This window comes from Sminthopsis crassicaudata, chromosome 3 (genome assembly GCF_048593235.1).
Source record: "Sminthopsis crassicaudata isolate SCR6 chromosome 3, ASM4859323v1, whole genome shotgun sequence".
NCBI classification, from domain to species: Eukaryota; Metazoa; Chordata; class Mammalia; order Dasyuromorphia; family Dasyuridae; genus Sminthopsis; species Sminthopsis crassicaudata.
This window is the reverse complement of record NC_133619.1, coordinates 88,396,982-88,423,052: the sequence shown is the minus strand read 5'-3', so window position 1 is coordinate 88,423,052 and position 26,071 is coordinate 88,396,982. Positions and strand designations below refer to the sequence as shown.

Here is a 26,071-nt window from a genome sequence, read left to right as displayed (position 1 = left end):
GTTTGCGTTTATCCTACAGATGGAGAAGGAAACAGATGGGTGACAATGAGCACCTGGAGAAAGACAGAAAAAGAGAAAAACCTCGAAACAAAGGAGAAGACCTAAGAACAAAATCTGCAGGAATCATTGGATTCCCTAACACAAGATGAGACTATTGCAGGACTTCAAAACTTGCAGGAATTATTGGATTCCTGGAACATGGATTTATGTATACCTGTTTTAAGAGTAAGCCCCTTCAGAAACCTGCTATTCTGATTTGATTTCCCATTTCCTTTGGTGTTTTCACCTCCCTTCCTGAGAAGTCAGAGAGGGTGTGATCATCTCCTTTTATGGTGTTTTCATCCCTTTTTTGAGCAGTCAGGGAAGGCATGATCACCTCCTTTTTTTGGGTTCTCACCTCCTTGAGAAGTCAGGGAGGTCATGACCACCTATGTTCTAAAACAAAAGAAAGCGGGAGATGTTATGAGCCAGAACTTGAAACAAGGTACTAAGTGGAATTGAGGAGACAATTGTTAAATCTAGTTTAGCACTAATTTAATCCTACAACAAATAATGGTTTCCTAGTGATATAATTATGGATGTACACTCAGTCTGGGGCATATTAGCAAGAAGCTCTCAGGGCCAGAAACACAAGCACACTAGAAGCTCTTGGAGCCTCAGCCAGGATTCAGTCGGGGAGATTCAGAAGCCAGGCTCAAGCTCTACAGAAGGCCTGTAAGAAAGCTAACCAGGCCGTAGGAAAGGAGACAAGACTTGGAAAGACACAATAAAAGATTTGGACTTTAATACCCGGCTATATTCGTGGTGATTACTGAACTGAAATGAAGGCTGCCCCCAGACACCCTAAGGAAACCCCAACAAGAGAAGATTACATTTTAGAGAGAATATTACAGTAAAGAGTAGGTGTCAACCTGAATTGTAGAAGGCATTTTCTCATCTAGGAGTTTCCCTTATAATAAAACTATTGATCTAGTCCCTCAAAGTGAGTATGTATGTATGTATCTATACATATGTATATAAATTAGCACACATGCAATTGTATACATAAATGTGTATATATGTGTGAACATGCATGTGTGTAAATATATACACATTTATTTATAGTGTATGTGTATGTGTGTGTGCATGCGCACACACACAATTTCAATAGACTTCCTGACCACTGGGCTGTACGCCGAAGCAGTATGTGTTTTCCATCTGTTTTATTTTTCCAGGATCATGGTTAGACTGTTTTCTTTTGAATAACTTTATATTTCACTGAGGAGGCTTTGTAATATCTTGGGGCTGCTTGATGTTAATGCCCAGAGGATCTTTGAAAAAAGTTATTTTCTTGGTAGCATCTGTCATATAATTTTGAATAATAATGTGTTAAAATACATACATGGGAGGAAAGACTGAGGAGAACATTTTAAGATGTTATAAAATATTTTTATAAAAATTACAGTGGACTTTTATGCTTTCTATTCTTCTCAGCCAGTAAGTGATTGATAAGAAGTGATCTCTTCTGGAAACTCACTCAGCATCTAATAGTGACTACCACTTAGTAGGTGCTTCATGATGGCTTACCAACTGACCTGAGAAAGAATAACTGTTTTCTTCCCTTTGTTTTGATGAAAACTTCATCTGATGCATGTGTAGACTATAACATTTTAATCAATATGAAAAAGGACACATAGATTAGAGGCATGAAAATATTTCTTTAGGTGGGGGAATGACTTGGCCTGTGATCTTTTCTATACTCTTGTATTCATCCACTCTTTGAGATGTCTTGAGAATAAGTTCTTGAGTACCTTTAAAAGCATGTGGCTTCCAGAATGGGCTTCTTCTGTATGAATTTGTTCAGGTTGAGTTCTTCTTGATTCCATATTCTTAAGTGCTATTGCTGCCTGTCACTTCAACAAAGTCTGAGGTAGCAAAAGACAAAGGTGGTGGATCTAACACTGTTGCTGATAAGAATAGGTTAAAAACAACAACAACAATAATGTCAAGAGAACGGTTTCTTTCTTCTGATTTTATCTAAAGGCTGAGCAGGATGATCTTACTTAGTTGGATCTTAATGCAAAGCATATTTTTGCTTGATCGATTTTTGTGAAGTGATGTTCATCATGTTCTAATTTCTTTTTCTGTTAAGTTTTGCAAATTAATTGATAGTCTAAATAGTTGTTGCACTTGTCATCTATGTCACTGCTTTTTGGAGAGAGGATAAATTTAAAAGACTGAACAGGTTGGAATGAAGTGCCCAAAATTACTTGCAGTGTATCATTTCATTCCTTCTAATTTGGCGTTTACTTTGCTTTAACTGGTAGATTCTTTGATTGCACACACACAGCTGCTTCTGAAATGACATCTATGCCTGTAATCATTTATTTCCTGTTCAGATATAGTTAATTTGACTTTATGATACTGAACAGAACTTGACACATCCAATGCCTATGAATTCTGTTATACAGCACAAAGATTCTGAATATAGGACTTTGGTCTCTTTCAATTTTATGATTTATTGCCACATTTTCCAACATAATTTTTACCATTCTCCTCTGGGCCTATCTTTCCACTAAAGCCATTAAAGATTAAATATGCTGCTTTATTTGGAGAATTTTTCCAAAGTCATCACAGAATTTTTCTATTTCCTTAACCTCTGTAATTAGTTTTTGTGCATAAGCTGAAAATTTTTTTAAAATAAATTTTTATTGATAACTTTGGTTTTTATATCACCCAAGTTTCCTCTTATGGTCTTCCATGTCCTATCCAAGAAAAGCATTTCATATAACAAAGAATATTTTTAAAAGAAAAAGAAGAGAAAAATAATCATCAAAATTAATTAATAGACTCCTTTAAATCTGAAAATATATACAATGTTCCACACCCGTGGATCTTCTACTTCTGCAAAGGAATAGTGGGAGGTATCTTTTTATGCCTTTTCTTTGGGTCCAGGCTTATTCTTTGTAATTTTGTAACATTCATTTAGACATTTTTCTGCTGGCCATTCTTTCCATTGTGCCACTGTGTTGACTGGACTGTTTTCTTGGTTCTATTTACTTCACTCTGCATCAATTCATGTGATTCTTTCCATACTTCTCTGTAGTCATCATGTTTATAATTTCTCATAGGACAGCAATATTCCATTACATTTATGTGCTATAATTTGTTTTGTCACTTCCCAATTAATGAGCTGCAATTTTTTCATGGTGGTTTCTTTGCTTAATTAAGCAACTCATTAACACTATATGTTGAGAAGAATTTCTCTTCAAATCAAACCACTCAAAATAATTCTGGCTCTCACTGAGACCTGGATTCCCTCTGATGATCCCTAGCAGATGATTAAACTCTTGTTTTTTTCCATCATTCACAAATGTTCCAGTTTCATATTTATGAAACTCCGTAATTCTTAATCAGATTCAATCAGTCCATCTTTTTCTCTGCCTCACTACACCTGACTCTGTTCTCTAGCCTCATGGTACCATCTAGTCCCTCTAACTCTCAGTTCTTGATCAGGCTATCACTCCTTCAGTGCTTGCATTGCCTTCCTTTCCATTTTCTGATTCCTTGGGGAAGCAATTTGACTCTACACTATTTCCTACTCTTGAATCCCTTGATTCCTTCTCCTACTGCTGATTAAACTTCGGTGGAATACTACAACCATTTATTGCCTTTGCTCCTATTTACATGTCACTGAATGGAGTTTAAAAAAAATAATCACACAATCATTCTGACCAAGTTCACTGCAAATACATGTTACATTATCTCAACAGGGCTCACTGCAACAAGACAATGCTTTTACACCTCCCTAATCTATTTGCTTTCCCACTCACCACAGAAAGTATTCTAAACCTTTTCATTCCTCTTCAAGTTGCCCATGGTATCCCTTAGCCCTATCCTTTCAGCTGAAGAACTCACCTCACATTCAACTGAAAAAAACCTAAGTGCATTTTCCTTGTATTTTCTTCGGATCTCATGGGAATTAGAGGAAGGAGGAGAACCTATGCGATGCTGTAGATAGAGCATAGAGTCTGGAGTCAGGAAGTCTGAATTGAAATCTGGCCTCAGACACTTGCTAGCTATGTGAACCTGGGCAATTTAACCCTGTTTTTATCTCAGTTTCCTACTCTGTAATGAATTGGAGAAGAAAATGGTGTATCTCTGCCAAGAAAATCCTAAATGGGGTCATAAAAAATTAGACATGACTGAAATAAAGAAAAAAACAAGTAAAAATTCTTTTCTCACACTTAAAAGTTTTCAGACTCTCATCAATATTGTCAAGGCAAATTCCTCTGCATGTCTCTTGATCCCATCCTATCTTATCTTTTCCAGTTGATTATCCCTTCTATCATCACCACTCTCTAACCTTCAGTATCTCCCAGTTCACTAGTCTCTTTCCTGCTGCCTAGAACAACTTTATACAACTCCCATCCTTAAAAAACCTTCACTTGCCCCTACATCTTCTTGGTTCTGGCTAAACTCCTTGAGAAAGCCTCTGTACTTGATGCCTCTGCTTTTCTTCTCACTTGATTCCAAACTCTGCCATTTGGTTTCTGATTTTATTATACCACTGATGTGGCTTTCTCTAAAATTATAATGATCTCTTCATTGACTAACTCAATGGACACTTCACAATCCTTTTCCTTTTTTCCTCTTTTCAGACTCTGACATGATTAGTCACCTTTTTCTCCCAGACACTCGGTTCTCCTCCAATCTGTGTATGATTGTATCTTCTCAGTCTCCTTTTCTGGGTTTTTCTTTAGTGTATACTTTCTAGGACACATCTTCTCCTTCTTTACTGTCTCTTAGTGCCATTTATATTGTATACACACTGGACGTATATAAAGGTTTGTATGTTTCCTCTCATATTAGAATGTGAGCTCCTTGAGAGTAGGGCCATGTGCTTTCATTATTCTGTATCCCCAGTGGTTAGCACAGTGGTTGGCATATAATTAGCAACTTAATGAATGCTTATTGACTGCTGACTGACAGTCGGTGCTTGTTAGTTGATTGTTAGACTGTAAATGGACAATGAATCGAGACCGGAATCAAATAATAAGGTAAATTGTCTTCAGGAAAAGGGAAGGATCCTTTAATCATCCGAAATGCTCAGTTTTAAATAAAACTACTCTGCTGATGTCGTATCACCACAAATCATGGGACTTTAGCCTCTGAAGAATTAAAAAGTATTGTTGTTCAGAGGGAACTAGAAAGGCATCTGTGTTTTTTTTTTCTTTTTCCTTTTGGCAGGTTGCTACACAAAATAAAAGAATGACAAAGGAGACTCAGAAGAGAGGATACCATCCAAGAAGTATTTTAGTAAAAAATAAGAGGCTGGTCATGTGGTAAAGGAGAGGGACAAGGGAAGGATAGTAGATCCTGCTCCCAACAAAATTCAAGCAGTCTTCTCTTTATTTTTCTTTGTGGGAAAATGGCCAGAAAGAGGTTTCTCATCCTTGATTTATGAAAAAGAATGGGTTTGCATATCTGTTCCCAACTATTCTACGAGAGTACCTCCCATATTTTCTATTAGTCCCATGGTATATCATAGCATTCTCAGCTTTCTAGCAAATTAAGCATATCTGCCTTTATACCTACAAAATTCCAAAGCAGAAAATTAGTGGTGAATTTCATTAAGCCTATCAAAATAGACTCTTTAGTAGAAATGGGGAAAGAGAGGAGAGATAAATGAGGAGTAGTTTCTAATACTCTATAATTGTTGAAATTGTTGAAATAACTGAAGAAAACAGCCTTTTCTAAGCTGAGAGTTAAATTTATAAAGAAATGAAACAGCATTTTAATAACAGTATCTTGGATTTCTATAACTTATTATTTTTCTTTTAACATCCCTAGGCAATACTTTTTATTTTCTGTATCCTTTATGCCAGTGGATAAATAAATAGATCCTTGCTACTTGCTACACATGGACTTAGAAAATCACAAATAACTTCTATAACTTATTATTTTTCTTTTAACATCCCTAGCATGAGCGCAATGGTAAATTATCACCATTTTTATTTTTATGTATAGAAACTCAAGCATACAGAGATTAGATTACTTATTTAGATACAAAATGAACAAGAGGCAAAGCTAAAGCCAGAATTCTGGCCTTTTGACTCTTATTCTGTCTAATGACTGATGGAGGGTTATTGGAGCTACAGCCTTTCCTGAGGGATTGGCAGGCAGGAGGAATCTGCACGTATGTCTCTATTGTTTTGTGCTATTTATTTACAGGATGTATAAGTACATGATGCCAGATGTCCAGAGTGGGAGGAATTTACTAATTCTTGTCTACTTGAATATGTTCCACTTTGAACGTGCACAAGCCATTTAAGTGTGCTACAAATAAGGAAAGCTGCTGCCCAAACCACCTGCAAAGTACCCAGTTCCAGGATTTCCTGAGAAGTTGTTTAACATTTTTCATTTTGGCTGAAAAGTTAACTTGTGTTCTACTTAAATAATAAAAAATAACCTTATGAGATAGAAGAAAGAACCGATGATTAAATGAATGATATGGTAAATAGAGAGCAGGCCTTGGAGTAACAAAGACTTGGGGCTGACCTATCTAGCTGTGTGACCCTGGTGACTTCTCCTTGGTATCATTCTGAGAATATACATTTTAAAGCCGTGGCAGATCTGCACTGGAAGAAAGAGTTTCCTTTTCCAGGACTTCCCTGTACTCATGAAATCAGAAGCTGGTTTAAAAACAATGGACTCTAAATCGCCTCCAAAGTCCCCTTTTCCCCAGTGGGTCTACCAAGCTTGTTTTCTTCTGACTCTCGACCAAGGTGCAAGTAGAGAATGAACCTGGCATCCTACCCCCAGCCCACATTCTATGCACATCTCTGCTCCTCAGAGAAATGCTCTCTGCTTTGTCCAGTCGGTTTCCTTCCTGTTCCCATAGAGACAATATTCATTCCTACCCCTGGATCTTTGCTCATGCTTTTCTCCTTACATGGAATGTCTTTCTTCCCTTCCACCAAATCCCTAGCTGTCCTTCAAAGCCCACCTCAATGCTCAAGTCCTCTCAGAAGTTTTCCCTGACTCCTCTAGCTTATATTCATATCTCTGTCTTCCTTACTTCACAGAACACTCAGAGGCAATACCCAGCATCAGGTGAAATGCAGCGTACACACACTGAAGAGTTTGTTATACACTTTCTATTAGCTTACACCCACAGGACAGGGTGGTTGAGCTTTTCAGCTTATTTGCCAATGTGCTTTGTCAGGCCAATAGATAATAACCATATTCCACCCATGGCATTTCAAAACAATGAATATTAACTTGTGTCACTCAAGAAACAGGACATTTCTACTATGTAGAATGACTGAATAAGAACCTTTCTTGAAAAGCTTTTTGGCCCATCTCCCTTGCAGCCCTCTTCACTTCTTCAGGGATGGCATCTTTCTCTGCCTGAGATATCTGGTACACGTTGTGGCCTGCATCCAGTCGGTATGGTCCCCCTTTACCACCTAGGCCAGCAGTGTCTCTGCCTCCTGGAGAAAAAAAACAACAACATTGAAATCTGGGTGGTCAATTTGCTTTTGCCCCAGACAAAGAGTTATCTTTCAAAAGTGTGTATCATGCTTTTAAAACATAAATAATATAATAATAGTATTAATAAAAATAATAGAATTAAAATATAAATTAACTAAGATGTAACTATATGTTTGGAAGACTATCTTTCCCACTCTCTTCCATCTCTCCAAATCTCCAAATCCTTCCTTCCACATTTCTCTATATTGCAAAAGCATTTAATTTCTATACCACAACCCTGGTATTTACAAGCTGCCCTGTGTGATCTGTATATTTGTCTGTATATTTCTCATCTCACCAACATAGTGAAAGTTTACTGAAGGCAATACTTTTTATTTTCTGTATCCTTTATGCCAGTGGATAAATAAATAGATCCTTGCTACTTGCTACACATGGACTTAGAAAATCACAAATAAACATTTTCTATGTAGTTTCAAATTTTTATTTATTTTGTTCAAGTTTTTAAAATTTATATTCTAATCTGGTTCCCAGGCTTCACTGTTGACTTCTACTCTAGGATAGTTAGAACTATATTTTGAACATAATGGATAACAACTAGAGCTGTGGTTCCTTATCTATGGGCCTTGGATCTCTGGAAAAGCTTCAGAAATCCATGAATCTATAAATAAGTAAACATACCTTTTATACACTGAATACATAATAAGTCATGCATATCTGTATTAACAACAATGATAACTAGCTAATATTTGCTTTACGTGTTATAAAACATTTTACACTTGATCTTATTTGAGCCATACATCAATCCTAAAGTTTATGCTACTATTAAAGTCATTTTACAGGTAAGAAACTGAGACTGAGAGAGGTTAATTGACTGTGCAGAGTCACATATTTTATTCAAGTGCAGGTAGATTTACTATGTGTAATAACATTCAAATTAGTTTAAAGGAAAAAAACCAAGAAATCAAAATGCTAAAAAAAATACTTCCCAGACATTAGCTTATATCTTTATAACATTTTGTGAGTATGTATAATATAAACAATAATTCTATTATAAGAAAAAAATGCATGCACTGAGATCTTAACTAGCTTAACTCATTCATTGGTTATCCAATGACAAAGCTCAATCTCTTGACTCAATCTTACAGCATAATTCACACCACAAACATATTTATTGCATTACCAGTTTTAAAATTTTCCTCCCAACACATCTGCATAATCACTTTATTATTATATAAAAGCTACAATCTTCAGGGAAATGTCCAAAAGGCTTTTTTTCACTCACACCCCCACATAATATTTTTGAAACTAAAAAAGTCCAGAATCTCAGGATTGGAAGGGATCTCAGAGTTCAATTTCTACTGAATCAGCCTCTTTTTGACAATGCATCCAACCAAGATGGTCATTTAACTTCTGCTTGAAGACTTGCATTGACATGAACCCTGTATTCACAGGGCAGGCCATCACACAGGTTCTGTTAGAATGCTCTGGATTTGTCTCAGTAAAGCTTCTAACTTGATGCCAATTTGCCTTCAGCGTCTATGAAAAACAAATTTGATCTCTCTTCTACATGACAGTGTTTCAAATATCTTTAGCCAGATACAATCTAAGTTCTTTTTTTCTATAGGACAAACCTTCCCCAGTTCCTGAGTTCCAATGTTTAAAGGATTACAATATGTCATAATCCCTTCTCTGTAAGGTGTTTAAAACTTTTAATCTTTGCTCTGTTTTTTAGTGTCTTTTCTTAAAATGTCTTCCTTTCCAAAAATAATTTATTCATAGGGATGAGAAGATGAAGAATGAGGCTGAGATTATCTCTGGAACTGGTGAAAGGATCCACAGCTATTTTGAGGATGCTATGACTGATGGGTTAGATGCAGGTCACAGGATACACTGGGGACATCAGTATTTCCTGGTGGCAGGGAAGATGAGAAAAGTGATTTCTCTGTGACCTGTGACTCACAGAGTTTTGGGTGGAGAGCATGACACACCCAAATCTTCATGTCTCTTGATAGCTAGTACAAATGTCCAAATTATTTGCTCTCTGGAAATGCAGACTCCTTGAGGACAGGAATTCTTGCATTTTTGTTTATATATCCACTTTGAAGGCACAAAGTAGGGGCTTAATAAATGCATGTTGAATTGAACTAAACCTTTGGGGGCATTTCTACATAAGTAAAGGCTGTAAATATAGGAAATTAGTTTTAAAAAGCTGGTTCTGAGCAATGGAGGGGCTCCAGCAAAAAAAACAAAAACAAAAACAAAAAAAACCCCAAAACTGAAAAGGTTAGATAAAAAGAGAGGTCAAATGAGAAAATTCCTGGTGAGAAGAATGATAGAAGAGAGCTGAGAATCTCTACAAAAACAGGTACTTGCTTATCCCTCAACTCTTAGATGGTAGACCTGGAGGCCTTAAAAAAGAACAACTTTCAATTAAGATGAGATGCTAGAATGGCTAGAATGGTCAAGTAGCTTGATTCTGGGAAACCCCCCATCTGTTCTCCTCTTTTCTACAGTGCATTCCATGCATTATCAGCTTGACACTAATTTTCAGATTAAAGTACATTTCTGAAAATATCCCATCTTTACAGCTGAAATTTCACAAATTGATTGATGTCCTCAGGCCTGCTAGATAGCACATTGTACCAAGGTAGATGCTCATTGCCTCTAGAGATGTCGAAGGCTAGAAGCAGTGTTCACTTGAACTGAGGGCAGGGGAAGGATGAATGATGTTCTCACATTCCTTATAGGCCATGATAAGATCAGACAGCAAACATACATTTTGGCCGTATTCCTGAATCAGAGCAGATGGAGCTACTATAAGCTGCCACAGAGGAAGGAGGAAAATGGTTGAGATGGGGAACAATGGACTAGCCAGGCAGCCAAGAGGAAGGAATGGGCCACAGCCATCAAATTCATACTGGGGCCATCCTTCTTCCTTCACCTGGGCAGCAGACAAATGCTCTACAGGCTTCTGGCACTCTGCCAGAACTAAAAAAGAGCCTGGGGGCAAGAAGAAAGACAGGCTGGCTTTTATGATATGGAGCTATAAAAGGAATTCCAGTCTTTGGATAGTCATGAGGTTTCAGAGATCATACAGAATTTATAGAAGCTACTCATTATAATGTCTCCTCAGAGAAGTGAATACCAACCTGTTCCACCAGCCCAAGTATTGCCTCCTACATGGGGTTCATTGTCTGGATCCTCTTTTCCATGTTTGGGGGAGCTCACATCTTTATTGCTGTCTCTGTTGATTGTTATCTAAAAAAAATCAAAGGATTGAGACATTATTAATATTCTCTTATTCAACATTAGTAGTTGAATGTCAGGGGAAAAAAGTACTTCCTTAAAGTCCAAATACTGTATAGAGTGGAAATGACCTTAAAGAACTTCTAATTTATTCTTTGCTCCTCATGCCATAGAACAGATATTTTTTAGTAGTATTGGCTTTCACATTATTTAAAATTTTTTGTTTTATTTTTTAATTAACAAGCATTTACTTTTTTTTCTCCTATTCTGGTCAACCAAAAAGAAAAACAAGGGAAAAAAAAAAACTTGTAATAAGTATATGTAATCAAGAAAAATAAAATTCCCACATTGTCCATGGCCAAAAATGTATCTATCATTAGGCATTTTGAATCTATCGCTTCTCAGTCAGCAAGTGGGAAACAGTTCAGCACTGGTATTCTGAAATTATAGTCATTATATCAATCAGAGTTAAGTCTTTTAAAGTTGTTTGTTTTGCATTGTTGTTACTATGATAAATGGTTTTCCTAGTTCTTTCCTCATTTCATTCTGCATCCATTCATCTAAAGTTTTCTGAAACCATCCCTTTCAGTGTAAAATACCGTTTATTACTTAACCTTGGGCAGTCACTTCACTTTGGAATGCCCTAGTGTTATTCCGTATTTTATATTGCCAGTGTCTCCTAATTCCCAGGGCATCAGAGAATCCTCTGGCCACTGACCTTTGCAGTGTCAAATAACTTTAACCCTCCTCGAGGCCTTCAGAGGTCTCTGGCTACAGTTTCTTGAATCATAGTTTAATAACCAATAGCACACTCAAGAACAGCCACATGCAGACTTATTATACTTGCTCACATAATGCCCTGACCTATTAACTCGCAAATGAACACCTGGTCTATGAGAGACCCACGTGTTCACTATCAAGCTCCTTACCTCTCTTGTCTGTCCATCCACTTAGCTCAGCTACCCCAGGATAAAGAGATCGACTATGCAGTCCCTAGCTACAGAAATTACTTCTAAGCCACTCAAACCTCCTATTTGCACTGGGCTTGACTCATAAAAGAACCCTTACATTTCAGAATGTCTTTTTTTTTTTTTTTTAATTATAGCTTTTTATTGACAGAATATATGCATGGGTAACTTTTTTTTTCCCAAAGAATTTTTTTTAAAAATTAATTTTATAATCATGGGTAACTTTTCAACATTGACCTTTGCAAACACTTCTGTTCCAACTTTTCCCCTTTCAGAATTTCTTATGGAGCAATAACATTTTAATGCATTCATACTCATAATTTATCCAGTCATTCCCCAGTTGATTGGTACCCCCTTAATTTTTAGTTCTTTGCTACAATAAAAAAGTACTGATGTAAATATTTTTGTATACATTTCCTTTTCAGATTTCTGTAATCTCTTTAAAGTACAGGTCTAATAGTGGTATCACTAGGTCCTTTTTTGGGCATGATTCAAGACATTTGGACAGAATGGTTGAACCAATTGACAATTCCATCAAGAATGCATCAACGTGACTTTTTATTTGAAGTCTTTCAAACATTTGTTATTCTCCTTTTTTGGACATCTTCACTAATCTAAATATGACATAGAGCCTCCTCAATTTAAATTTCTTTAATTATTAATGATTTGGAATACTTTTTTCAAATGGGTATTGATAGCTTTTTTTTTTCTTTGAGAAAGATCTGTTCATGTCTCTTATCAGTTGAGAAATCAGATTTCATATTACATTTAATTTGGAAGAATATCAATGAATCAAATGATGAAAACAAAACTGAAAGAATTTCCACTGCCTGTATAATACTACTGTGCTCTCAACTCGGATAATTGTTCTGTGGGATTGTTTAAAAGTAAGAAACAACATAAAAGAATAAATTAACCTATATGGAAGCAGGCACTTTTCATATAATTTAAAAGCAGTTTCAACCAAAAGTTCTTATTTCTCCTTCTATTCCTCTTACTGTCTCTTCTTCTGCTTCTGTGATATGGCTGTTCCTTAATGGTCTCTCTCTGATTTTCTTCTCTTTATACTATACAGATGCCATCACTCTCATGGCTCCAATTATCTATCACCTTATATGCAGATATTGACCAAATATATATCTCTAAATCTGACATTTTATGTTTTTCAGACTGTGCCTAAGATGCTTCCTCAAAGATGTCCCACCAACATCACAAACCCATCATGTCCAAAATGAATTTGCCATTTTCTTCCTAAAGCTATTCCTACTTTTTATTTAACTCCCTCAGCCTGTGGTAGTACAATCTGCCAATTTGCCCCACCTTGAGATTATCTTTCTCCATTTTTTTCTCTTTTCCTTCTTTTCAAATCCATATTTATCACCAAGCTTGATGGAGTTTACCTCAGTTTACCAAAAAGTTTACCAAAAAAACTTTTTAAAAAAAATTCTCAGTGCCATCAATCTATTATAAGTCCTCTTTGATCCTTGCCTTTACAGCTGTTTAAACTGTTCATAAGACTTCCCAATATTTATTCAGGAAGATTTGAGTTGAAATTCAGTCATTTACTAGCTATGTGACCTTGGCCAAATTACTTAGCTCTTGATGCTTTAGTTTCCTCCAAGTGTAAAATAAAGATGATAAGATAACACCTACCTTCCAGGGCTGTTATGAGGATTAAATGATAAAAGTTATTGGGTGCTTTTCAAATCTTAAAAGTGTTATACAAATGCTAGCTATTATTTTCACTTATGCACTATAATTTGTAAACTTTGATAGAGGGATGAAATTTTGCACAGGAAATAATTTGAAGTCTTTGAAATAAATTGGGTTCTTACAACTGAATCTATAGCCTCCTCCTCCTATGTTCAAATAAATGCACTTTATAATTTATAATAATGTAAACAGGTAATATATAATTTATTGAGCTTTCCTGCCTAAACTTCTATGGCACTGGCAAGTTTTTGACATAATTTATATAATTATTCATAACTTTGTCACTCTTCTGTAGTCTGGACTTAACCGTATACAAGATTTCTACATAGCCTGCTTTTAAAATCTGCCTTAGGAAGGGTGAAAATTAATCTCTTCCCTCCATCCACCTTTTAACAATTGTCAAAGATCGTTAAATATACAAAGCAACGTTTTTTATGATTAAAATACATCTCTTGTGGAACATCTAATAACATTTCTATAAAAAAATAAATGCTCAAAATATTAATTTCTAAACACTTGTGGCTCCTTTCATATCTATCAGGTAAACAAATATTTAATTTATCCACTGTATCAGAATAACAAAAGAAATCACTTCAAGAATTCTGGCATGGTCACAAATAACCAGGCTGCTTCATATTTAGACATTGTTTTGAGGTTTGTTCCATCCTGTATTTATCTGTGCCCCCCCCCCCCCCCGCCAACTCTGTATCCCTCCTACCCTGATTCAAAAAAAAAAAAAAAAAAAATATATATATATATATATATATATATATATATAGTTTGATGTTAAAATATAATTTTGGTTTGTTTATTATGAAAAAAAAGAATATAGTTTCTGTATAAAGTAACAGAACTATTTTTAAAATATCCAAATTATTATCATTCTTCAAATTAGCCATATATTGGAGATTATACACATTATAGTTAATTTGTCATTGCTTAAAATATTTTTGCAATATCTCTTTTTAAAAGTACATTTAGCACTACTGCATATTTTAAAAAGTATCAGCAGTGGTGGTAAAATGATGGGCAAAAGCTACTTCTTTCCCTAACTTCAAGGGTATGAATATTTATTTAGTCACCCAAGTTCATAACCTTCAACATCTCTTTCTACATTTATTACACGTTATCCCTCTTCGTGCCACTCTATGATCTAAACAAACTGCCCTCCCTCTTCTTTATACATGTATTCTAGCTCTACTGACTGGTCATTTGCAGACTGTCCCTCAGGCATGAGATGTAGCTTTTCTTGACTTCTACCTTTCCTTCAAAGCTCATTTCAAATATTAGGCCTTTTGTAACTGTTACAATAGTCAGTGTCTACTTTCCTTAAGATTACCTTGCATTGACTTTGTATATATTTTCTATTTACTTATCTAGTAAATGGTGGTTCCCATGACAGAATATAATCCCTAGTATGGCAGAAACTTTCACTTTTGATTGGACACTGACAGAGCCTAGCACATAGAAGGTGTTTAAAAATGGCTATTGACTGACATGTTAATCTTTTGAGAGCAGATTTTATTTTTATAAAATAGCCAAAAGCCTTTGAACACCAAATATGATGATTGAAGGTAATCGAAGGACTTAGAAGTACAAGGGACTCTAAAATGGGGCTTCTTTTTTTTTTCATTTTTCTTTATTTTATTTTTATTAATTTTATAATTATAACATTTTTTGACAGTACATATGCATAGGTAATTTTTTACAATATTATTCCTTGTACTCCCTTCTGTTCCAAATTTTTCCCCTCCTTCCCTCCACCCCCTCCCCTAGATGGCAGGCATTCCCATACATATTAAATATGTTATAGTATATCCTAGGTACAATATATATATATATATATATATATATATATATATATATATATATATATATATATATATATATATATATATATATATATACAGAACCGAATTTGTTGTTGAAAAGGAAGAATTGGATTCGGAAGGTAAAAATAACCTGGGGAGAAAAACAAAAAATGCTCACAGTTTACACTCATTTCCCAGTGTACTTTCTCTGGGTGTAGCTGATTCTGTCTATCATTGATCAATTGGAATTGGATTAGCTCTTCTCTATGTTGAATTTATCCACTTCCATCAGAATACATCCTCATACAGTATCATTGTTGAAGTGTATAATGATCTCCTTGTTCTGCTCATTTCAATCAGCATCAGTTGATGTAAGTCTCTCCAAGCCTCTCTGTATTTCTCCTGTTGGTCATTTCTTACAGAACAATAATATTCCATAACATTCATATACCATAATTTACCCAACCATTCTCCAATTGATGGACATCCATTCATTTTCCAGTTTCTAGCCACTATGAAAAGAACTGCCACAAACATTTTGGCACAAACAGGTCCCTTTCCTTTCTTTAGTATTTCCTTGGGATATAAGCCCAGTAGTAGCACTGTTGGGTCAAAGGGTATGCACAGTTTGATAACTTTTTGGGCATAGTTCCAGATTGCTCTCCAGAATGGCTGGATTCTTTCACAACTCCACCAACAATGTATCAGTGTCCCAGTTTTCACACATCCCCTCCAACATTCATCATTATTTGTTCCTGTCATCTTAGCCAATCTGACAGGTGTGTAGTGGTATCTCAGAGTGTCTTAATTTGCATTTCTCTGACCAGTAGTGATTTGGAACACTCTTTCATATGAGTGGATATAGTTTCAATTTCATCATCTGAGAATTGTCTGTTCATATCCTTTGACCATTTATCAATTGGAGAATGGCTTGATTTCTTACAAATTAGAGTCAATTCTCTGTATATTTTGGAGATGAGACCTTTATCAGAACCTTTAACTGTAAAAATATTTTCTAAAATGGTGCTTCTTAACTTTAGTTAAATTTATTTAGTATTTAACAACAGTAATGTGCTATTTTGCCAATCTGTTTTAGGCTTTTAAGTAAATAGAAATACTGCTCCTCTTTCTTTTGAAACTATGGGGTTTACTGATAGCATAAAATGGTGACACACTTCATTGGAAAAAAAAAAAAAAAAAGCTATGTTCTTTGCTTCCTTACCACCCTGATTCTCAATCACATTTTGGCCTTGTGAAATGAAATTGTATATACACATTGGAAACTCAAATTTGTCCTGCCTAGGGCAATGTTCAAAGTCATGTAGAAAGATTCAAAGTCATTAGGGCCCACACTGTGTCATATTCAGGTAACTAAAGACAAGAAGACAGGCACCTTTAAACAAATGAATCTATCTAGAAAAAACAGACCCAAGGTACCTTAGAATGTATCAAACATATTCAAAGGCTGGCAAAATTCCTTTGATATGAGAGATTAAACTTAAGGATTCATCAGTCATTCTCAATGTTTTTGTCTATATGTTCCTTCCCACTCCTTTCTCTCTGCAACAATTATTAAAACTAGTTTTTCTCTTATGTATGTAATTCCTCCTTCCTCTTCCTCTCCTCCTTCTTTCTTCTTTCTTTTCCTTTCCCCTTCTCTTTCCTTTCCTTCCCTCCTTCTTTCCTTCCCCTTTCTTCTTTCTCCCTTCACTCCTCCCTCTCTCTTTCACTTAGAAAGTTAATTCCCAAAGGGTTCCAAAAATGTTTTGAGCAACAACTTATTTGAAAAATAATAGTCATTTAGATATATATATCTGGGTATGTTTGTTTTTTAAAAAAGAAATACCGTACTTTATAGTTACACCTGAAAAGAATGTTTAATGTTTTTATTTTCTCTAACATGAAATAGTTATACTCATTGGACATATTTCACTAAACCCACTTATTTTAAAGTAGAAGTTTGTTAAATTTAACTACTAAAAATGATAATACAGGGTTGAAGAAAATTAGTGCTCATTGTTTATAAAAATAAACAAGGATTTTAAAAGATCTGAAAGCAGATCCTCTACATAGTCCCAAATAAAGTGACTGAAGTTTCTTGGCCACCTATGCCTGCCCATTTGGGATTTAGGATAGAAATTGTAAGTAAAAATTTTGGATAGAATGGAAATGGCAAGTCCTCTGCTATCTGTACTTTATGCTAGTCCATCTATCTGAGAAATGACCCCCACTGGTACTTGCCCCAACATGGAAGCCAAATATCAACCCATGATTCAGGCACTAAAATATCTTAAATATAGCAAGAGCATGACAAAAGTACACAAAAATTAATTCCAAGGATATTTTCATTTAATGCAAAAACATCCCTCAGGCTCCCCACTTCCCCAATTCCCCAAACATTAACACCAACACACCAGAAAACAAAGACTTCAGGGTGTTTTCTCTCCTTGTGGCATTTTTGAATTCAATTATCCACCCTCATGGGAATATAATGCATTTTTCTAAATTGTTGGGAAGTAATATATTTGCCAAAGGGCTTTTATACCCACTTTAGCACATATCTCACATAAACTGACGATGACTCATAAAAGGTGCAAGGAAAGTTACATATATTAATCCAGGACTGATTTTGAAAACAACACTAGGAAAGTGTTTAAAATAATTTATGTAAGGGGACAGAAGGGTGCTGTACTATGCTACTGATTATTCAGAAAACTGATAAATTTCTTTGAGTTGCATATAAATCTGGGGAGAAGCAGTTGGAACTCATTTCCTGAGAGTGGTTGGTCCCATCTGGAAGAGACCAAGAAAGCTATTCCAAATACTGAAGTGTAAAACTGCTGTGTTCACTTAAAGGGATCAAAGAAGTTCTCCAGACCACAGACAATCTTGGATTCAAAAAAATTTTAGAACTCACAAGGTGCCACATGCCAAAACACTAAATGTGCCTCTCAGAACAGAACCACATTCACTTTCTTTTAGGTGAAGTATACTGTATACTAAACATTTGTTGCTCACTTCTCTATGAATTCAAATGGAAAAAATATGGATCTTGTAAATTACAGCTCATCAGAATTTCCCTTTATAATGAGACAGGGTAGAAAAACAGAAGGCACCAAAGGGAGCAGATGACTCAATGAATCTCTGAAATTCCAACTTATAATTCAAATAATTACAGGATTCATCAGGAAGCTGATACACATGATTCTGGATTAAATCCTGATGGTTGCGTCAGATCATAGGGGTATCAAGCAACACATATGTACTGCTATCCATCCACCTGGATGCTTGATATAGCAAGACTTAAGATTGCTGGACATTGACAGCCATTGCCTATCTGAAGAGTACAAGTTCCATCAAAGAAAAAAAAATGCTTTGACTTTTTTCCCTCAGAAATGCCAATAACAGTTATTCACATGCTTATAACGCTTTAAGGTTTCCAGAGAATTTTCCTTCCAGTATGAGGCAGGGAGTTCAAGTGTGATTATCTTGTTTTTACAGATGAGGAGACTTGGGATTTAAAAGTTATATGATTTGCCTGGGATAACATAGCTAGAAATTAGAGGAGGAAGGAATTCAACTCAAAGCTTCTACCTACAAGTCCAGATCTGTCAACTATAGTAAGCTGCTAAAGCATGAGCAACGTGGGAATTGTTCATATCAACAAATTCTGATTCCTTTCATGAGTGGAAAGCAATTGTGTTCTGCACATTTCTTGTTCAGGAAAACTTTAAAAATACTACTACTACTACTATTAAAACTACTATGTAAAGGCCATATGTGTAGTCTGTCTGGCCACAATATCTATATTCGTGTTTGGCAGTCTATTTTGGAATGGGTACAATGCTTAATGAATTTTAGCACTGCATTTTCATTTATTTATCCATATATATTGCCAAAGATATTAAATATGAATGAGAAAATAAGACTGAGGTAAAGATACAGTTAGTGATTATAATCATGAATGTGAATGGAATAAGCTCACCCATAAAACAGAAGTAGACAGTAGAATACATTAGAAACCAGAATCCAACAATATGTTGTTTATATGAAATATACTTGAAATAGAAACACATATACACACATAATTAAAATAAAAGACTGAAGTAGAATCTAATATGTTTCAACTAAAACAAAAAAAGGCAGAGATAGCAATCATGATCTCAGAGAAAGCAAAGCAAGAACAGACTTAATCAGAGAAACTGCATCATGCTAAAGTTACCATAGGCAGAATATGTATATATACATATATATATATAAATATATATACACACACACACACACACACACACACACACACACACATATATAAATCATAGCAAGATATAGGTCTCATTTCTCAAATATAGACTAAATATTGAACTGAGTCAGATTTATAAAAATAAGAGCCATTCCCCAATTGACAAATGGTCAAAAGATATAAAAAGGCAATATTCAAAAGAAAAAAAATCAAAGCTATAGTCACATGAAAAAACTCTAAATTATTATTGATTAGATAAATGCAATTTAAAACAATTCTGAGATGCTACCTCACATCTATCAAAAATGACAAATGCTGGTTTGGATAAGAGAAAATAGTTACATTAATGAACTGCTGGTAGAGTAGTAATGAACTGGTCTAACCATTCTGGAGAACAATTTGGAACCAGATCCAAGAGACTATAAAACCATGCCTATCTTTTGACTCTGCAATACTACTACTAGGTCTATAGCCCAAAGAGATCAAAGAAAAAGAAAAAATAAAAGGACCTACACGTACAAAAATCTTTATAGCAGCTCTTTTTGTGGTGACAAAGAACTGTAAATCGAGGAGATATCCATTAATAAGCAAATGGGTGAGCAATTTGTGGCATATGATTGTGATGGAATGCCATTATTCCATAAGAAGTGACAAGGGGGATTATTTCAGGAAAAAAAAAAACCCACATCAAGAGCTATATGAACTTATGCAAAGTGAAGTTAGAAGAAATGGGAGATCACTGTGCACAGTAACAGCAGTACTATAATGATCAATTGTGTAAAAACTTTTTTTTTTTTAAGACTTGACTATTCTAATCAATATAATGCCAAAATAATTCCAAAAGATTTTTGATAAAAAATGATATTTACCAACAGAGAGAGAACTGATGAATTTGGAATGCAAATAGAAATATAATTTTCTCACTTTCATTTTATTTTTCTTGCTTTAAAAATATGACTAGTATACAAAGATTTTGTATTGATAATCAGATTGTTTGCCTTCTCAGTGGATATGAGAGGGAGTGGGAGGGTGGGAATTTGGAATTAAAAATTGAAGAAAAGAATAGTAGAAAATGATAAATTAAAATTAAAAAAATGAGATTCTAAGAATATATTCTCTATATAAATTGTTATATGCAAAAAAGAAGTGATTGGTGACCATTGAATATGATGATAATTAGAACTTAGGATACATTTCACCTCCAACTTCAGAAATATCCTCAATCATTATGGGAAGATGAATTTGTTATGCTCAAGTAAAATGACCTAGAAAGGTCCCAGAGTTACAGATTATATAATTCCTTACAAAATGGCATTACAGGTTGAAAAAACACACTGACTGCAAATTTTTCCTAGAGATATAGTAAAGCTCAAATGAACAAATCTCTGGGAATGCAACTTTATTGCTTTTAGTGGTTAAATTTGATTCTTCTTTCTCAGTTGGCATCCTGTTGAATCTGTCAGAAATGTAGTTGGAGCTTAATAAATTTTGATTATTGGTGATTGATTGAATGGCTATCCCTTCTCTCTTTCGCTCTCGCGAGAGAGAGAGAGAGAGAGAGAGAGAGAGAGAGAGAGAGAGAGAGAACACAAGCACATTCTTTTCTGAATTTCCAGCTGCCTGCTGGACATCTACTTCTATCTGAATGGTATCTCAGTGTCTCAGACACTAATCAGGTTACAAAGGGTATCTAAAACTCAATATTATTATATGAATTGAGTTTTCAAAAAATCTGATCCTATTTTTCTATTATTATTATTATTATTTTATTATTATTATTATTATAGCTTTTTTATTGACAGAACATATGCTTGGGCACTTTTTCAACAGTGACCCTTGCAAACACTTCTGTTCCAACTTTTCCCTTCATTCCCATCCCCTCCCCTAGACGGCAGGTAGTCTCATGTTAAACATATTGAAGTATATCTTAAGTACAATATATGTGTACATATTAATATAGTTCTCTTTGTTGCACAAGAAAAATCGGATTTAGAAAGGTAAAAATAACCTGGGAAGAAAAACAAAAATGCAAGCAGTCCAGACTCATTTCACTGGGTGTAGCTGGTTCTTTTCATCATTGATCAATTGGAACTGAATTGATCCTATTTTTCTTAAAACTTTAGTCATGCTAAAACTCAAATATTAACATATCCATAACAAACTACCAGCTGATTTCTTTCCAAATCATTCACCTCTTTTGGCTTTTATTTAATGTTTGTCAAGTTCCATTCTAGTTGCTTTCACATTGCTATCTGTAAGTCATGCCATGGTTCTTTTTTTCCTCTTTTTAATAAATTATATTTTATTTTTCTAAAAAGAAAAAGAAAACTAACAAATTTTAGTCAAGTTCTCTCTTACTCATCTTACATATACAATACTGTAGGCATTAAATTTTCCTCAAGCATGCTTCAATTACTAGACACCTAGAATTAGCATATATTCACTAATTCAAGATAGATATTAGAAATTGTATTTCCAAGGGGTTAGACTTAAAAATCTTTCTCTTTCCCTGTATTCTCCTCCCTCTCTTTAGGACTACCCGATGCCAACATGAGATTTTATAGCCCATTTGAGGCTATTTTCATTAGTATTTGACTTGCTTTTAAATTAGAGCATAACCTCCTATCCCAGCTTTGGAATATATCATGATGATTCCTAAATTATTTCATCCTCTTATATTGTTTCTGAAAAAGAAAAGAATCAGGCCTATTTTTTTGCTTAACCATATCTGTCATGGGTGAAGATAAAATGATTATGGACATGTGACAATGAATAAAGGAAAATATATATAATTCATGGGATGACATCCTCTTTAATAATACATTATTAAAATGCTAAAGTATATGAACTATATAATAAAATTAGGAGATAAAGGATTTTGACAAATCATAGTTCTTTTTCATAGTATTTCAAATAAATTACCATGGGGTCCTACATATACATAATGTGCATTTTCTCTTTTTCTCTCTTTGTTTCTCTCTACTCATATACACATATAAATATATATGGTAAGTTATACACACATATAAATATTATATATAAGTACACCTATACATATGTAACATATTACATATGTTATATATCATATTTATTAAATAACTATCTAAATAATAAATTCATACTGATATGCTTTGTATGTAGGAAAATTATATTAACTTGCTGAGACTTTCCCAGGCTCTTCTTTACTTTAAGCTGCCATATAAGGCAGGATTAACCCTCAATTAGCTCAAATTTATCTCACAGACTGATCAAATCCAAGTGTTCTATGTAAAAGGAAATAATGAAAATTGAAAGGAAGCTAGATGGCATAAAGTTCTAGCTAGGATTTTGAAGATAGAATTTTAATCCTGAAAGAGATTCTAAAGTGCACTTGGGCAAGTCACTTAAAATATAAAATAAAAGGGTTACACTTGATGACTCCTAAAGTCCCTTTTAGCTCTGAACTCAGATAGCTGTGGGTTGGTTTTGGGGGAATGTTCACATCACTAAGGTCAGAAATTAATTGGAACATAGAAAATCTTTGTTCTTTGCTCTCCAACATCTATGGTTTTTGTTCTTGTTCCCTAATTTTATTCCACTTCCCACTCCTATCTCCCAAGGTTAATAATACAACTGCAATTGATCTTTTGTTTCTGTGTTCCTGTCTTTATTCCTGGGTCTCTTTTCTTATAGAAACTGTAAGTTCCTCACAGAACTGGTGGTTTGTACCTTAGCTTCTGTCCTGGTGATTTATGGTGAAGCCAACAGTATCTTCTGAATGATTGTAAGGAATAGTGTAATGGGGCTGGACAATTCATTTATGGTACTTTTTCACTTTATTCAGGTTCAGATTTCACATAATTTCTTTCTAAACACTATATATTTTAGCCAGACTAGACCATGACTTATTTACTCATCTTCTGCTGTACTCTTCTGTCTTGCTGTATACATATTTGAGAAGACTACTTACTCTTCCTCTCATTCCTCCTCCAGCTCTCACCCAATGCCTGGAATGCCCTGGTTGCACAATTCCACCACATGAAATCTCTTTGTTCCTTCCCAAGCCCACCATAAGTGTCACTTTTTCCATGAAGATTCTGCTGCTCTAAGTGATCTCTTTCCTCCCAAATTCTCACAGTGTTCTGGGTCTCTCTTTTACTATGCGATCATTTTAGCTTTGATTACAGCTGTCATTATATTCCATGCTTCCTCCCCTCCTTCTCACCTCCTGACTCCATTTGAATATAAGCACTTTGAGAACAGGTTTGCTGTGATTTATCATCTATATATACCCAGACTCCAGTCCAATATCCTGCACACAATAAACACCTAATAAATCTAGTGGAATGGAGTAGAATGATACATTATATATTTTTTACTTAAATTTGAACACAAACGCTGAAGAACAATTTTTGGAACATCTGGTTTTAGGACTTTGGGAATATAGAATATGATAAACTGGAATCAAGAGAATGTGAAAAATTTTATAATCACAAGCAAGTGTTCCAGGAAAACCAAACATTGTTATCGCCGTGTGTGGGTAAGTGTCAAAATCACTTGTTAAAATATGCAAATAACTGGAAGGATAACAGCTATGTATACCCTCTGCTGCATTCATATGTTATGCTAGCACATTCAGCATTTCCAAATATTCAAACAATAACAATTGCTAATTAAATACAGAGATGGCATGGATAGAATCTTACATATTCTATATGTTCTATATTCTTATATATTCTATCAGTTTGTTTTAGAGTTTTGTTTTCCCTCAAAGGTAACATTGAATTGTTCAGGAAACTAAAAGGCAAAAATCCTACATCTGTATGCATTGATGTCCTGACAAAAATGCTAGGTGCACAAAGACCAGCTCATTCACTGGGAGTGCAATACACACATTGGTTCTGAGAGGGGAGCAGTGGGTGACTGTGCCAGTGTTAAGGCTGTGAATATACATCCTTGTACTATTATCATTACTGAAGATAAGGGTCTTTCTTAGCATGGACTCTTTCAGCCTGTTAAACTGAATATTGTTTTAGCTATTTTCTTCAAAAAATACGATGATCTGTTTTTCATGAAAAACCAATCACTGAAGAAATCATTATTACTATTAAAAGCTATTCCCAGTACTACAATGATCCAAGACAATTCCTAAGGATGTATGAAAAATGCTTTGTACTTCCAGAGTAAAAATTGATGGAATCTGAATGGAGATCTAAGTATGTTTTTAAATTTTTACTTTAACTTTTTGGGGCTTTTTTGACTTGAATTTTCTTCTGCAACATGGCTAATACGAAAGTATGTTTTGCATGACTGACTACACATGTATAATCTATATCAAAATGCTTGTCCTCTCAAGTTGGGGAGAGGAAAAGCAGTAAGATAATTTGAAAGTCAATATTTTAAAAAATATCAAAATTATTTTTACATGTAATTGGAAAAAATAAAAAAATTTCAACAAGTATACTATTAGAAGAAGCAGAGAATAATGGTGGTTGAGTGTGAACAGAATCTCAATGTGCTGGAAGAATTCATCATAACTTTGTAATCAATAAAGTAGCATCACTACTGACATTGCTATCTTACACTCAAAATGTGCCTTTGGTATAATTATCTCAAAGAGCAGAATATTCTTTCCTGCTGGAATTCTGGTATAGTTAAAAGAGCAGTTCCTCTGGAGTCAGAGGAGCTGGGTTCAGATGCTGTCTCCCACATTTATTACCACCTATTTGTCAATTTTGTAATCTCGGTTTCCTCATCTGTTGAATAAGGACTGGATTAGATTGCAAGGTCCTTTTGGGATTTAGAGCAGAAATCCTATGAACTTTAAGATAGGGGAAACATTTTCAGTATAATTTTGATTTGGCTAGAATACATTTTTGGAAATATGTCCTTTAATTTTGTCACGTTGTATCCAGACAAGCTTTTTATATACAGGAGCAACAAACTGTTGCGCTGGGCAACATATACAGTGAGTACTGAGCCTCAGTGGTGAGTCAGCAGCATGATGTGGAAGCTAAAAAAGGTAATGACAACTTGGCCTATGTTAATAGAAACACAGTATCCAAAACAAGGGAAGTGACAGTGCTGTCACGGTCTGTCCTCATCACATCATCTCTGGAGTGCTGAGTTCATTTTTAGAATAGCCAGTTTGAATGTGGCCGGGAAAGTGAATCTGGATGATCAGAACTTGGAGGAGGGAGATAGGCAGCCTGGAGAAGAGAAGAGTTGGGGAGAATAATGGGTGCCTTTGGACAGGTTTTCATATGAAAGAGGGAGATCCAGATGCCAAAATTAGGATTAACAGGTGCAAAGTACATGAAGGCAGATTTCATTTCAACAAGGAAATTAAAAACAAACAAACAAACAACATTTTAGTGAGTAGAGATGTCTAACAATGGAAATAGGCTGCTCCAGGATAATGAGTTCTGTGAAGCTGTGATTCTAAGTGCAGATTGATAAGCACTTCTTTTAAGAATTTAAAAAAATGAACTTGTGATTTGAGTGAAGGCTGCACTATACAAACTTTGAGGTTCTTTATAACTCTCCAATTCTGTGGAGAAACTTTGTTGATTGAGCATTCACAGGAGGAAGTTATTATTATATTCAAATATACCACAATGCTTTAGTTTTTATTTTGG

At 34.8% G+C, this 26,071-nt stretch overlaps 1 protein-coding gene across 1 annotated transcript in view; it reads right to left on the bottom strand.

Moving 5' to 3' along the window:
- Positions 1-26,071, bottom strand: part of VWA8 (von Willebrand factor A domain containing 8) — a 413,374-nt gene that overhangs the window by 49,226 nt on the left and 338,077 nt on the right. Inside the window, exons 38-39 of the mRNA XM_074299190.1 lie at positions 10,626-10,734; positions 7,319-7,475 (exon numbers count right to left, since the gene is read on the bottom strand). Coding sequence (XP_074155291.1) covers positions 7,319-7,475; positions 10,626-10,734 — 266 coding nt within the window. The remainder of the gene's footprint in view (positions 1-7,318; positions 7,476-10,625; positions 10,735-26,071) is intronic.